Source organism: Poecilia reticulata, chromosome 21 (assembly GCF_904066995.2).
Source record: "Poecilia reticulata chromosome 21, P_reticulata-male-v2, whole genome shotgun sequence".
Lineage (NCBI taxonomy): Eukaryota > Metazoa > Chordata > Actinopteri > Cyprinodontiformes > Poeciliidae > Poecilia > Poecilia reticulata.
In genome coordinates this window covers 22509357-22525939 of record NC_088850.1, presented here as the reverse complement: position 1 = coordinate 22525939, position 16583 = coordinate 22509357, and the positions used below count along the sequence as shown (strand labels likewise).

At 37.8% G+C, this 16583-nt stretch overlaps 2 protein-coding genes across 2 annotated transcripts in view; one reads left to right on the top strand and one right to left on the bottom strand.

Moving 5' to 3' along the window:
* The window catches only part of enah (ENAH actin regulator), a 138688-nt gene extending 129480 nt beyond the window's left edge, over positions 1-9208 (bottom strand). Inside the window, exon 1 of the mRNA XM_081602082.1 lies at positions 8790-9208. Coding sequence (XP_081458208.1) covers positions 8790-8794 — 5 coding nt within the window. The 5' untranslated portion in view covers positions 8795-9208. The remainder of the gene's footprint in view (positions 1-8789) is intronic.
* A 4150-nt stretch (positions 9209-13358) lies between these two features.
* srp9 (signal recognition particle 9) lies at positions 13359-16240 on the top strand. The gene is made up of 3 exons (XM_008398557.3): positions 13359-13546; positions 13682-13750; positions 15683-16240. Exons 1-3 carry the CDS (start codon positions 13475-13477, stop codon positions 15800-15802), a joined length of 261 nt encoding a protein of 86 aa, XP_008396779.1. The 5' UTR covers positions 13359-13474; the 3' UTR covers positions 15803-16240.
* Positions 16241-16583: the final 343 nt, after the last annotated feature.

Below are 16583 nucleotides of genomic sequence, written 5' to 3'. Positions count from 1 at the left end.
TGAAGAAAGCCTTCAGTGCTTGCGCCAAAAACACAATGAAGGGTTCATTGGTTCATCTGGACATTACAGTTCAATAAACCACAGTGTGATTTAAAGAGCTTATGCTGCAGTAGCACATATGGATAATACCATTACTGCCAGACTGATAAGTTATTGGTCGCTCCTTATACAACCCTGAATGGTTGACCTGCTTTCCAGCTGTAATGAGTGGGTCACCCTGTAAAATCCAACGTAGTTAAAAAAAAGAAAATAAAAAGGTCTTAGTCTTGTTAAACTGCTGAGGAATTCTAAATAAAGCAAATAGTGCTGTTGGTCAGAGCTACCAGCACCACAGCACATAAATGTTTTAAACGGGGACATTTCCAAACCCCGGCAATTTCAGAAATACCACTCGACGTTTAAAATCATTTCAATAAAATACCAGAGAATGATCAGAATAACTAGAATATTCTCCAGCTGCTTAGACCAATGCAGCATTGCTCCTCCCCCACTTGTTGTTGCACACTGGGTCCCACCTGGCTGAAACCATCCTGCTACACCTTCTGCTTGGCTACAAGAAACAAATTAGGCTTTTTGGAAATATTTCCAAGTCACAAAACCCAATAAAGCTCATATTGTGAGAATCTTAAACTGTGCCACCGATTCATACAAGTTTTCAAAGTGACCAAAAGTCCCATAAACAGCAATACAGAGATGGCAGGGATGTTTAAGACCATCATGTGGGAACAGCTCACTCTTGTCGCTAGCTGTGGTTTCCCACAATTCCACCTCTCCATGCAAAGCCAGTGATGTCAGAGACAGCAGCCTGCCAAACCCACAGAACATAGACAACGCCTCACAGGTTAAACACACACCTGCTCCGTCAAGCCCCCACACTGTGAAAATATTCAACAGTCTGCTTCCACCTGTCACATTGACAGCTGAAGGCCACTATAGACTGATGGTGTTTAGGTTCAGTAAGCTCAGCACACAAGTAAAGAGTTTCTTAATACAAACTAACTATTACTGGTGTGCTGTGGTGCTGCAAGGGTAAAGCACAACCCATATATTCACCAGTAACCACTGGACATGGGCACCGGACACCAGCACCCCACCCTTGACAGCTTATCTTTATTAAATTAGGTTCCTGACAAAAGACAATGACAAACAAAACTCAACCCACACGGCTTCTTTCATCAGCACTCTTCTATGTGCCAGAAGAAACAGAAAAATAAGGCACACTCTAAACAATTTTATTTTCTTAAGCATGTGTTCAAATTAAGAGTGCCAAATATTTATGCTTGAAGTTCTTAAAGATTTGCAAGGAATTTCACTTTAATATTGTAGTTATAACAGATGGATTCAACAGCAATGTAATTTTAGCAATAATATTAACCCAGCTGAAATTCAAACTTAACTTAATCTGCTTCATGCGATTTAAAGGCAAATTTTAAAAAGCAGGAGCTCCTTTGGCACCCAAGATGAAAAACTCTTAGTGAGTTAGGAGGCTTGAAGAGACATCACTGTATGACTAGTATCCATTTCAAAGATTGTTTATTTCATAGAACATTGTTAGATGCTCCACTAATAAATAAATCAATCCTTTTATTTACTCAAACTGTAATTTTTACTTTAACTATTTTTTTTGTACTTTGTTTTGTGAAGTGCTGTTAAAAAAATTTCAGAATTAATTAATATCTTTGGAGTAATAATAAACAAATAGCATGCAGTAGTTACAAGTAGGTGTGAGCTTGTGTGCAGTGACATGTCAGAGGAACATTACTGCTAATCTGATATTAATCTTTGGCTGATTTATTAAGCATACAGATTTATCATGTAATAAAGTGACATAGTGGTTCAAAATCTCTACTAATTATTTAACTGCTAAGCAAACTGAAAAGTTCAGTTTGTTGAAGAGGTAGAAGCTAGATGTGATTCCTGCAATTTCCCGTTCATAATAATCCAAAATGTCATCCAACTAGTGCTCCTAGTTTATGTTGACATACTGAGTCCATCATGTAATTTGTATTCTGAGCAGCGAACAAGTTCCAGGAGCTGCGACTCCGTTCCCCAATGCTGACAAAATTGATGCCAGAAAGAGGACAGAGGGTAATAAGCAGTAGAGATGAGATAATGAAACGAGATTATTTGGACAAGTAAACAGTGGGAAGCAATTTGTTGCTCAATTTAGGAACAGGGACAAAAAAATGGAAGGTCGTTATTGGTTTTCCCCCCTTTCTCCCTCATTCAGTTAAAAATGCATCAATCTGAGACACGTGATTCTGAATCTAACTGGAACAAAAGTCTCAATAATTTGGTGCAAGATAAAACATATTTCTCTGGTTAAAAATAAAAAAGATTACATTGACTATTATCTGATTTTAAAAACATGAACAGAAGTAGCAGCTCAAAACAAAAAAATATCAGTCAGGAAAGCTTAATTGGCCCATCTTGTTATGAGAGGATCCTTTAGCCAGATGGCTATAACTGCAGATCTTTAACATGTTACTGTGGAATATTGTCTCTGCTGCCCAGATATTGAACTGTTAGCAGGTTATCAGACTGTAACAGTCTTCCGTCAGAGGTCTCTTCAGTTGTTGCAATACTGACTGCTGCCTGAGATCCTTCCTTCCCACAGCATCACCATCCAAGATTCTTTGAAAATACTTGGATGATATGAATTACATTCAACATTTTATTTTTGAGCTAAATTTGAAAATAGTATTTTTCTTCAAATAAAATAAGTTTCCTGGTGGAAAGATGGCAACATACAATAGAAGAAATGAGCGAGATGAAGAGGGGAAGAACAATAGTGGAGTCAGCAAAAGAAGACAAATCACAACAAGCGGAGGTCACAGCTTTAGATTTTAGACGTTCACTCACCAACAGCTACAATGCCAACCCAGACTAAATCTAACAGATCAATAAACTCTCTACTATACTCGCTGCCTTCTGAGATACAACACAATGCACTGAACCTGACAACTTTTTAATTCAAATATTGAAACTGAATCGACTCTGCAGGACCAACAGCCCTGAGATGGAACAGGAAACTTGGATCAGGCCCCCAGCACTTAGCTGAGAAAATTAATATGAGAAAATTTACTGTTTTAATGGTACTTAGGGGAACTCCATAAAAATGGATCTTGCATTCAGCGGCACATCATTTTTCCAGCAGGAGGGAACAGTTTCCTAGATCTGCTCCTCTGAGAAAAGCTTTCTGCCGTCCTGCATGAAAATTAGTTTTAATTAGCAGCAAATATAATAAGTTTAACACAAAACAAGTCTGCTGGTAAAAACTAAAACATGTAATTACCATTGCTATGACCATCAATTATGATCAAATTAAATGTGAATATATTAACGGGGGGGGTATTATGCATTTTCCAGGCACATTCTGCCATTTTATATTACATTCACACAACTGTGATCTTCTGCCGTTTTAAAAATGCTGTAAAAATCAAAACATAAAAGAAATTTGACTTTGCTTCATAGGTGCATCTGATGCTGTGAAAAAGGCCTCCCTTTCTTTAAGAACATACTCTTTCAGGCCTTCTGCCCTCTTTAAAACTTATAAATAAATGCACCATGCAGAGTACAGCTGCCCTGTCTCTGAGGTCATGACTATATACAGTGATAAAAGTATTAAGTAAAAACTGCAGCATAATTTAAAATACGTTTTAATAATCTGTTTTATGATGCCTCAAGCAAAATTCAACAATACAGCATGAAAACATTTAAAGTCTATTTCACCCATCCCACATTTACAGGATCCTGATATTGTCATGACAACTGTCATGTGATTTATAGTGCTGATTTTTCTGCTAACTATAGAAAAGGCTAAACATTCTTTATAAATTCTGTTCAACATTTAAAAAATTCTTATCAGAACAAAGACATGAGCTTACTTAAGACAGTTAGTGTCCAGACTAATATTATAGTAGCTTTCATAACTTAACCAGTGTTAAAGGAGTGTTATGACAGATTTCTGTTCAGTAAAAAGCAACGATGACTGCAGTGTTTATCTTCTCAGTATAACTAAATTAGGCCAAATATGAAATTAGCCTCAGGCTGACCCTTCTAACATATCATTAATCAGATATTATGCCCTGACTGGCTGCTGACCAGCTTTGGTTAACAAGGAAGTAGCAGAGGTGGTAGAAGGTGGGGGTCCAGTCCACATTAAGTTCTGAATAAAATGTTGCAGGCAGCATGCAGCTTGGCCTTAACTCCCATCACTCATCTGTGGCATGAAGCTGAAAGGGCTGAGAGGCGCGAGGCCTTTCAGCAATTGTCAAGATGTGTTACCTTGACACAGAACAGGCCAGTCGCTCTGACATTGCTGCTTTTCCAACAGCCAGAGATAAGCTGGCATCAGCGCTGCGTGTGCCCTGATACAATTCAGGGGAACAGAGTGACAGAGTTTAGATCTTCATGGTGTAGGAATCCACTCTGCCTGGTACCTCTGACCTCCTCAGACAAAGGTCTAGCCCCAACTATTGGAAACCGTGTTGTTCACTTACACGACAGCAGTCTTTTCAATACCGTGACAACATTTTTGAGTGGAAGCTTCATTTTAATTAAGGCCAAAAGGAATGATTAACTAGCTCTTGACTACTATTTTTACCCCCCATCGAGCACGACTAATAAGTATTAATGTATCCATATATAGCACAGTCACTGGGCTGTCCCTGAAGCTAATAACTAAACAGATAGTGTTAGCGTAGGTCATCTGGGAGGTCTACACCTTTATTGTTGGCTGCTGAACGCCGAAATGCTTTGGGAATAATGGAGACAAACATTAATGAAAGGTGGCCCCCAATTGGGGAGCTGGGGGCTATAGACTTAAACGTATGTCTGTGTCACAGCAATCATAGCCCCACAAACAAATCCATGCTCTAGAAAAACATATCTATTTGTAATATGCTTACAGAGTCACATAAAGAAGTGACTACATCTAACAGTAACTGCATCTAATCATATTTTCAAATTTACTGAACAAAGAGGAAAAAAGTAGTAAAACTAAAAATCCCAACAATACAGACAGTTTTGAGGGTTTCTAAAAAACTAGAATTGGAATTTATCATGACTACAATAAATCTAAACTCCAATCATGATAAGAATCTTATCACAATAAATGATGAACAATATAATAAATGCCGACCCCCAGCCTGCACAGCGGCACCACTGGAGATGCAGCATGCAAAATGTCAACCAGGTACCACCATCTGTGCTCAATCACTTTGTTGTGCTGTTTACCTCTGACTTATGAACACAGCAAACTATGTCCATTTAAGAAAGAACAGTTGTGAAGTTCTCCAGTAAGACAAAAGTGAGACAAGTGCAAAAGAAATAACTTCAGCATCTTCCCTTTTTAGCCTGGAAATGCAGCCATCAGGCTTTCCTTAACTACAAACTCTCCGTTTTCTCTGACATCTAAGCAGACAGGTTCCAATTTCTTTTCCAAGAACCATAACAAATAAAATGTGCCTGATGGTTCTTTGACAGACTTAATCTGAGTATTCAGTTCTGAGTTTTGATCCATTTTACAAATGTGCTTTTTTTCCAAATTATGGTTATTTATGACTTTGTACAAAAAAAAAACAAAAAAACATTCTAACAACCATTTGGAGACTAACTGCCCCAGCCTCCACTGAAGGTCAAGAGTAGAAGTCTGTCATTTAAAAGACATTACAGCTCAAACTATGGTAAAACTGACAGTAAATGTGAACTATGCATAAACTGCAAAGACTGAAAACGTATAAAAACACAGAGCACTCAGAGCACCTTAGAGTGGTTTTTTTGGAAAAAAAAAATCTCAAGTTGCTACCTGCTTCCTGGCTATTGTCTGGGTTCAATTTCAAATCATGCGAGTTGTTCTTACCCTGACAAATGAAGTGTTACTGGAGAGCATTCATGTTATTACACTGATTCCTAGAAACAGTTCCTAACATGGAATCACACCTTGGGTGGGTTGAATAACTAAGAGAAGAAAGGCTTTTAAAGTGAGATACATTTAGTGGAGGTTAAAGAAGTTTATAAGAAGATCGATGTTTCTGTGGTAACCAGTCTTTACTGGTCCCACACCAGTAATAGTGACAGAATGTTTTCCAATAGAGCTAATGTGATAGCAGATAAATATAAAATGCTCATTAGGCTAACTGGGGGCAGTCCCTATGGGCTCAACCATTGGGTAGATACATGCACGCACACACACACACACACACACACACACACACAAGTGCCCACATGTGTCAGTTCAGAGCAGCTGGTTCTGCCACTCGCTCACACACCTGTTACTCACTGCAGACACACACATTCATCCCATCTGGACACACATATCTTTATTTCAAATACAGCAGGAACAACCAGTTGTCCCAACAGTGAATCCTCCCCACCACTGTCACTGCACTGCTCCTGAGGGAAGATGTGATCCGAGATGCAAAACAGGCCAAAAGTAGCAAATGAAAGACTTACTGTAAACTATGAGGGAGAAAAGAAGGAAAAGAAACAGCAAATGAAAAAAAAAGTTAGTGGTTTCAGTCCAGGACATGGATACAACATCCAGCTCTAAAGAAGAAAAAAAAAAGCCATAGCGATTGTTTACCACAGTTTGGCCTACCAACAGATCCCAACATCTGGATTCAGTTAAAGGCTTTTGTAAAGGGGGCAGCCACAGCCACACTGCATGTCTCACTTCTTAGCACACACACTGCAAAATGGACAAAACACAAAACATAAACCAAGGCCGCACACTTCTGTTGAAGCCATTTTGCCCTTGAAGCTTTGTCAGGGTAACATTACCACAGTTACAAGCAAATATGTGGCAAAAAAACTCCTCCGCTCCAACAGCCAAGTCAACAGTGCCAAGGAAAACCAAGGCTACGTTCCTGGGGGGAGGCAGCTTCACGCAAATGAACAATCGTCCTCACTCTGACAGCTTCATGTATGATTCTGCAGCTCCACACAGACCATCTCACTGTAGCATACAGTATGTGTGTCTTTAGCTCACAGGAAAAGAAAGACATTTGAGAATGATAAAGCTATATAGAAAATTGACTTATGGGGAAATATTCACAAATGAGAGAAAATGTTTCCAGAAACATACTCCAAGGGCAATGAAATGAAATTATCACAGACCATACACTTTTTTTATGGTTTTATTTTAAGTGGAGCTCATGAAGGGACCACAGGCCTTTTAAAGTCCTTATCCAAAGCTTTATATTAAATGCCGTTTTACTATGGAGCTCACAAGGTTTTGGTATTTCTCTATTATTCAAATTGTTTAGTAGTTTTACACCTGAAATATTATATCTGGTTTAAACTTCACTCATGAATGGACCCAATCTCATCCTTTACAAAAATACAGTGATCAAACCTCTTAAAAAAAAAAACTACATTCAATCCCTCAGACCACAGGTGGGGTTCCTCAAGGCTTTGTTCTCAGCCCTCATTGCAACAAGTGTGCAGAAGACACAATTATGAGTCACAACATAACCATGTGTCTACAATTTGAACAAAACAGAATTTTACTGAGCTTATTATGGCAGAGAGCACTCAGGACTCAATGTAGTAAAACAAATAAACAAAAAACATGTAAGAAACCTAGGTGTAACTATGACTCAAATAAATTTCAAGAGCCACATAAGGTCTTTGTAATTAAGCAAGTTACCATATATTGTATAATTCAGTGATACCTTTCCAGTTGGACACCTGCTGATGTTTTTCCCACTGGATAGAATCATGAAAGATTCAACAGCAACAAATCTTTGAAAATATTAACTGCAGTTTTGTTGTCAATGCAAAAGTTACTCATCCGTTCTCAGATTTTTGTTATTTCAATGTAACTTTTTTTTTATTATCATACACTTAAATTCAACCCTTCTGATGCACAATTACAATTTAATATACTCTATAGCTATAGTTTTATGTAATTTCATGCTGCACTTAAACCAAGAAGCTGGTGATTTAGCAAAAAAGAAAAAAGAAAAGTCAGTAAGAAAGCTTTCGTTCTTCACTAGAGTTGATCCCTTCATTTGTATGTCTTGCCTAGTTTTATAGGCGTTGGGAGAATACTAATAAAGCCTACCAGATGCTTCCATTTCAAAAGACTGTATATGTGTTAATTTAAATAATTTAAATACATGTCTGGACTTAATTAATATTCAGATCTTGTTCCCCTGTTCGGCTTCATGTCCACCAGCATCGCCCCTGGCTGAAACTTTGTTACTGAGCTGTGAGAACACCTTGAACACCGTGTTCAGGGTAACAATTAGAATGTGTTAAAGGGCTACATAACGCATGACGTCAAATAAGAGTCCTTATAAAGGTGCTTAGAAACGTGCTTGAGTGGTTTCTTTGCTGACAGAAGTCAGCTTTTTCCCGCGCGTGTGTGTATGTGTGCAAATGAGAGATGGTTATAAGGTGGCATCAAATGACCATCAAAGATAATCCCTCTTTATGCAGAAGCAGAGAGCACGCGCCATTCCAAACCTTTGCACGTTCACAAATGCAGCCCAAACTGACTCACGTTGAGCAGCGAGACTGTCGGTGGGGCAAAACTGCCGACACTCAGCCTGCAATAAAGCTGACGGAGCACGCTGTTTGTTCGCTACCAGCAGCTGAGGACCGCTGGTGTACATTACAATTCACCACAAAATATTAAGCTAATGCTATGTGTCAGTTGGAGTTTTCCTCGCGCTTCTCACTAAGCTGCTCCGCGAGGAATCTCATACTCTGACTTCTATTGCCCAAAGACTTCCATCCCCTTCATGTTCATTTCACCAGGAAAACACAAAACAGTTTCTTACCTCATGGTGAAGGTGTTGTCAGGTCAAATTGTTCACAGAGTCCTGTGGCTGGACGACGGGAGGAGTTATTTTGTAGTTTTCAAAAAAGGAAAAATGTAATTAACAAAACTTCGCCGCTACACTCGGTTCAAAGGAGACCAAATGAATGGGACTCCGAAGGCGTGAGAGGAGGGCTCACAGTTTAGAGGCTTGTCCAGTAAAAGTATGTATAAAAATGAACATATAAAAAACAAAATTAGAATTAAAAAAAACAAGAACAGTCTATTCCTACATGTTCTAGACTCCGCTGCTGGTATTGAGTCAGATGGAAGTAAGTCAGAATCCCCAGCGTCTCCACGGCTTTTTGACGCACTTCAGTCGGAGTGATGTGGCGTTGTGCCGCTCTGTTATCTGACTGATGCCGCTGCCTACTGACTGCAACACGTGATGCGTTCAAGAGCCACCTTTCAGCTGCTGCACACAAACAGTTCGTGGATAATAAAAATTAGATTTGGTATGTGAGTCTTTTCTTGCTCGAATTGCTGAAATGTTATTATTTAATTAGCTATATTAGATGCAAAAATAAATCCAAATTTTAAATTCCAAATTTTGTGGAAACACAACATCGGACTTCAGTATAACATATGCCCGTAATGTTTGGGGAATATGTAAAATATGGAAGTTTATCTAGTTGCCCGAATCTGATGCGCACTGTCTAAATTTCTTAGGGGAATTGAATGCACCAATTGACGCCGCTTGTTGGACGTAGCACGTACAGGTTGCCTCTGACAACAGTGTCAAATATCTGAGAGATGGGTCTAAATTTAATAACCACCACTGAATCCAGTTAAACAGGTTGTATGTGTTCATTTTCCAATGCATAACTGTAGTTTATTGATTATTGACGACAGGGACTCAGGTGGTGACCCTCATTTTAGCTAATCTAAACAATTCGTTTTTATTTTCGTTTTATTTCAGAGAACATCTTGTAGCTACACCCAGTGATACAAAGTTGAATCTATCTATATCTATTTTGCTAATTTGACTATATTTCTGAGCATATTTGTGTTTTGAAACAAACAAAAAACTGAAGATAAACCATTATCTATCTGATTCCATAGTAAACGTCAGGAAATTCCCAGTAACTCCACCCTAAGCTTAGTGGGAGACGCTGTCACACATCCAGGAGATGACATTCTATCACAGGTGAGCAGGTGAGCACAAAATGCTGAACGACCAATAATGCACCTTGCAAAACTATTCCCACCTTCATACCTTCATGAAAAATACTTGCAAAGATTTACCTTCCAGCAGGAAAACCATCCTAACTGAACATCCAGAGCTAAAGTATGATTGTTTAATCCTTAGATCAAAGCTAGCAATGAACTTGTGGCACAAAATTGATGTTCACAAACCCTCTTAATACAGTTCAACTGAACATGAGCTATTTTTCAAATAAGATTGGGCAGAAAGACTTTAAATGTACAAAGCTCATACAGATGTATTCCAGAATACTGTGACTGCAGCAAAAGCTGGTTTTAGAAAGCAGTGACTCCCTAAGCCTGAATAAAAATGCATGCCATCCCTTTCAACATTTTGTGGCACAATTTGAACATATTCAAGGTGCATGAATACTTTTTCAAGGCACTGTGTGTTTGTGTGTGTGCACGCATGCGCATATGAATGCATATTTCATCATCTTTGTGATGAGTCCTTGAATGTTCATATAGTCAATGGCTATTACAAACAAAATCTCAACGGAAAAAAGATCCACATCAAACTATTTGTTTGCTCTAAATTAGAAAAAATTATTATGAATAAATGCTTTCACATTGCTTGCTCAAAACTGGATGGAAATACCATTTAAATTCAGTCTGTGGCTTTATCCAAGTCACAGACTTTATTGATTACAAAAAATCTTCTTCATCAGTCAGTCTACAACTGTATTATGTTGTTCACAGATCAACGATTCACTATAAATTTAAAAATGTTTTAATTAAGATGTTTGTTGTTTCTGTAATAGAGGTCAGAAAATGCTCAGCACTCTTTACTTTGCGATAAGATATATAATATTATCACCCAAAAATGGCATAATCAACACCAAAACTCATTAAGAACATCCAGTTTACACAGAAGTAGAATGCAGTCTTCTTGTGCTGTGTTATGTTTTCACCTTCAAATGTCTGCTATGAAAGAGGTCTGAACATTTTCAATATGTAAAAGTCCATCTGTGCATCTACTTAACAGGCAATGAGTGCTGTCTCCACTGGTCCTTTACCCGACATGTCCTTTAAGCATTCATTAAACCTTAATCAAAGCAAACATTCAGCATAATTTCCTCCCATTGTTAATGCAGGAGCATCACCAAATGTCACTTTCATCCATTAAATTAGTCTATAACTACATTTCTTTAATCCAGTCAGTTTTTATAACAATGGCACAATTACAATACTAGTTCTTCAACAAGTCTGTACTGTAAACCACTTATCCACTCAGGCACCTAAAGAGGCTTACTAGAGCTAAAGTGAATTTGCATTGTTTACTGACAGATTCAATTAAATCTGTCAATATTCAAATTAAAGTAGTGTTTTCTAAAAGAAAAAGAAAGATATACAACACTTGGTAAAATGTATGTCTTTAAATGTTGGCATGCTACAATCACAAACCATGATGTATTTCTGTGGGTATTTTATGTTATAGAGTAGACCATCACAAAGCAGAACATAACAGTTAAGAGGAGTTGAAAGAATATATGGCTTCCTAAACCTTTTAAATATTCATTTTTATTTTGCCACATCAAACAGTGAAGAGGAACATGTGGAAGATGAGACCAACACTGAACTGTTTGGTCATCATTTGAAGGCTGAAAAATACTTGATTTTGTAACTTAAGAAGGAATTGGGGATAGCATGGCATTGTAACTTGACAAAATTAGGGTATCAGTATGTTTGAAGAAAACATCGTAAGAGGATCTTGTAACACTTTATTAAATATATTAATTTGGGGAAAGAGTCATTAGAGTCCATAAAGATAGCAGCACTGAAGTCTGATTTTCAAGGGTGGTAAAGTGCCATTTGTGCAGAAATGAAACTCACTTTACATTCATTGTGAAACACTAAAGATTTCCTATCCTGGCTTAGAAAATACAGCAGGCATTCTGGTTCATGTCGCTGTGTTTGTCGTTGGATTTGCTGTTTATAGGTCTGTGTGGATGGTTGTGTTAGCCCTAATTTACACGAGTAAATTCCAAAATCTGAAATTGATGCAAGCTACCCATATGAGCTTCAAGAAACTAAGCTGATGAGGTGCCAGGACACCCAGGACACTGTCCTCCGTCCCATCCAAAGCTATGAACCAGAAAGCTAAATGCCAGTGAAGCTAAAAGAAACATGGGTTTTATTTTGTCCACCATAGATTTAAAGTGTCCATATTAGCACCCACTAAAGTATAGAATACAAAATGTTAATTTGAACTCATGTTTCTTGGACAAAATGAATACATGTAAGTTTAGGACTTTAACAAGAGTATTTTTGAGGTTCTAAATGTATCACGCAAAAAAAAAAAAGGTTTTAACTGTGTTTGTGCGGGTTTTTGTTTTTCACAACAAGAATAAGTTAAGTAAAATAACATAAAAACACATTTTAAACTAATGAAAAACAGACATAGGTGCAAACATGTACAAACTTTCACAACATTATTGTATTTGATAGACTGGATGTATCTTTAGCTCTGCACTTTGTCATTTTGCCTTAGAGTCAGGAAGACTTGGAGGACTGGAGTGACTCACTCCACCTCAGCAGGATGCAACTGAGTCGATTTAATCTTTCTGAACTTTTTTTTAAGTAGAACCTCATGTTTCTTGGTTGAATCTTGTTCCCGTGTTCTTATTTATGAAACACCCCTAACTGCGTCTGCCATCTAGTGGACAAGCTACGAATAGCACATTTTGGTTAGGCGTTAAAATCTAACATCTAACCTAAAATGAATACGTCCATGGATAAAATGAAGAACATTTGAAAAACATTCTATATGTTTTGGAACCTATCCTAAAAAAAAAAAATCATATGTCATTGTACAACAATAAGTCGCAGAGTGATTTTGTATATTTTCTGCTTTTTATATTTAGTTGAAGTGAAGTTTTGTCCATTTTGTTTTATTGTGGAAACAAATAAAGTGAGGGGGGAATTGTATTGTATTTCTCTTTAAAAAATGAATATAATTGAATCTAAGTTAGTACATAATGTTCCGCATCGATCAGAAAATAGGATAATTGTGTTATTTTTTAATCACTAGAAAATGAGCTATAGCAATACACAAGCTGTGAAGAATTTTTTTCCGGGTTACGTTCTTTTAATTCCTTAAAAATAAAAGCCTGTCTAATACAGCTTACAAACGCAAGAGGCAGTTTGTCATCCAAATCATTGTGTGAGATTATGATAGTTAAAATATCTATCTTATAGAAGTTTTCTGAAACAGTCTCTGTATTGCTTGAATCATAATTTTGAATGAAATTACAGAGTTATCTATTAAAGGAGCGTTATTTTGAAAGGTTGCAGCTGACAAAGCGTGTGCCTCCGTTTCGCTTCGCTGTGATTGGCTAGCCTTCCTGCGGCTGCTGATGTGTTGTTCGGAATTTAGCAACTCTTCTCCGGCTGATTCAAACCGAGTATTTCGGTGCTGTTTTGTAGTTTCATCGAGTGAAAACAATGCCTTACTATCAGACTTGGGAGGAGTTCGCTCGGGCAGCAGAAAAGCTGTACCTGGCGGATCCAATGAAGGTAAAAAAACATAAAATAAACGAAAGATTTGCTTGAAATAAGCGCTACTGGCTAACACGCTGCTTAGCTGGCGACATGTTGACGCTGAGTGCTGACTCTCCTGTTTAACTGTGGAATCTGTGGTTGTATGTACAGGTCAGGGTGGTCCTGAAGTACAGGCATTGCGACGGTAACCTCTGCATCAAAGTCACAGACAACGCCGTGGTGAGTCACAATCAGAGCCCAGAGACCCAGGGATTAACTTTAACACTGCAGTCTGGGGAAACTCCACCTCGTGAAGTTAGCTTCTGATTCGCAGCCTCCTTATCTGCTATTTCACAGCTTTCAATTGGATTGAATTGAATTGAATGAACGTTTTACAAACTGAGCTGTGGAATAATCAATCTGCCATTTGAAAAGAGAAAGAATGACCCTTTATTACTTTATTATGTAGCCCGTGGGGTTTAAACCCTGCAGTTTAAACCTGTGGGTTTGTTTCTCAGTGTTGATGTAATCTGGACCACTATTATAATTAACTGAAAACCGGAGTAGAATAAACAGGATTAATTGCTTTCTATTGGTCAGTTTCATTGACTGACTGTTTTGGGAACAAAAACAAGACAACACTTGATTTTCTCACCCTGATCTCCTACTGTGAGATGGACGTATAGATAAAAACTGATACATGTTACAAAATAAATGTTTTCAACCATGAGGTAAGGAAAATCAGAAACTTTTCAGTATCACAAAGGTTGATCTGTCTGAAACTCACTGGATCGCATGGTAAAACAAGCTGAACTCAAACCCTGGTCAGGATAATCAGGTAATGATTATAGAAGTTGTTTGTCAGAAGTCCAGCCTGTTCCACATTTTCTTCTAGATCAAGCTGAGTTTTGGACTGAAAATGTTATGGCATCAGATGTATTGATACTTGCCTCACACTAGCAATTGATATCAAATAAATGTATGATAATTACGAAAGTACTATGAGTCCAAGTTGAAATTCTATACTTAAAGGCACAGTGCAACCTTACAGGTTTCTCCAGTTTCTGCTTTTTTTTGCTACAACTAAATACAAATGTTTCTGTGTTGAGCCCTTTTAGTAGGACCTCTACTAAAAACTCTCCTGTTGGAAAGCCAGAATCTAATGGATAGATGAAACATCAAATTTTTTTTTTTACATTTTCTGAGTGATTGAAATTGATGTTATTTACTAACAACATGATTTTTAAAGTTAATTCAATATTTACAAGCGTGTCCGACGCCTACTGTGTGGCTTCATTCTGCCTTTGGTAAACTACAATGGCAGTTTACCATTGTAGACTGCCATGGTACAGTTCTAAAACTACAATTCTACAACGGAATGTAGTCAAGACTGGCAACAGATAAACTGAAGTTCCATCGGAGAAATCGAGTTCAATGGGAGAAATCAAGTTCAATGGGAGAAATCTCAGATGGCCCTCTGAAGGGAGATGAGAATCCAGTGGAGTCACACACAAAGTCAATGACCAGTGTAGTTGTTAATTTAAAATTGACAATATTAAATTGCAATATTGAAATATGATCTACAAGAGATCCTCTGAACCAGCCAACAGTCTGGTAGTTATATTCTGCAGAAAGAATTACTTTTGATTTTAGTTTAACTTTATTCATCTCACCACCCAAATAAAACTTTTTGTTGTTTCTCTTTAGGACAAGAAAAATATTAACTCTTCATAGTTTCTAAAATAGCTTGCCTTTGGTCTCTTGTAATGTACTTAAGGCCACTCATTCAAGTTGTATTTGAAGTAGTTTTTGTAAATGCTTTGATTAATATCAAGTTGTATTCTACTCCTAATTTTTCCTTTTATGGCTGTGTTTGTCCTGTGTGTTTCTTTCTTTATTCTGCATATTTATTCCAATTAGGTTGTGATATCTTTAGTTTGGATTTGTAATCTCCAGTGTTCTGCTGCCATTCTTGGCCAAGTCTCTCTTGGAAAAGAGATTTTTTTTTTTAAATCTCAATGAGACATACCTCATTAACTAAACATACTTCAGTCATTTAAAATTTAACTAATGAAGCTTTTTATGCTACTAGTCTGCCTGTGCAGTCTAGTAGCTATTCCTTTAAAAGATTCCTGTCTCTGGCCTCATGTCCCATATGTTCTGTCCTTACAGTGTCTACAGTACAAGACAGACCAGGCTCAGGATGTGAAGAAGATCGAGAAGCTCCATGGAAAACTGATGAGACTCATGGTGTCCAAGGAGACCCACAGTGGCTCCATGGAGACGGACTAACACGCCCTTGATGCACTTTGCTTTTGGAACGCCGGGACTAATTTCAGAGAACTTGTTTGTTGTTTAGAGCACAGAGGCACCAGTGGAGGAGACTGAGAGACATCAGTCACTGAGAGGGGATGTGGAGGGAATAATCTGATAGGCTACACTGATGGAATAATGTCAGAGGAGAGATTAATATTCAGTCTATGTATTTTTTTTCTGAGGATTTTGTTTTATCCCATCTCAGTACATTAAATACTATCAGATTTTGTTTTCAGACATTCTAAACACACATCTGATGGTATTAGTGGAACCCAGTGTAGCCTGTTGAGATGGTTAAGGAACTAGAAGACAATGGGAGAAAAAATATCTACTTTAGAGGAGGTTACATTTCTTTTCTGCTTTCATGGGGGTAGATTTTTGTCTATGCCTCTATGACTGCATTTTGATGCTGTATTTGATTTCATTTAGCATTTTCCTTATCTGCTTGTGCTCATACAAAGCCGTTTCCTCCGTAAGTGAGGAAGAATCCAGTTTTTACAGCGAAATCTCCACATCTGCGAAAGCCAGAGCGATTTCAATAAATGTTTATTTTCTCTGGTACAACCAACATCCCTGCTGTAGTTTTTCTAATGTTAGCATTGTTGCTTCCTGATGCTGCTTCCCAGGTGAGAATAAGGAGCCCCAACCCAGAACGCGGCATGTGGAGTCAACAGTTCTGAAAGATGTTCGGTCAGTTATTTCATTTGTGGCTACAACAAGCCCAAATAACTAAACCTACAACAGAAAATTACAGAAA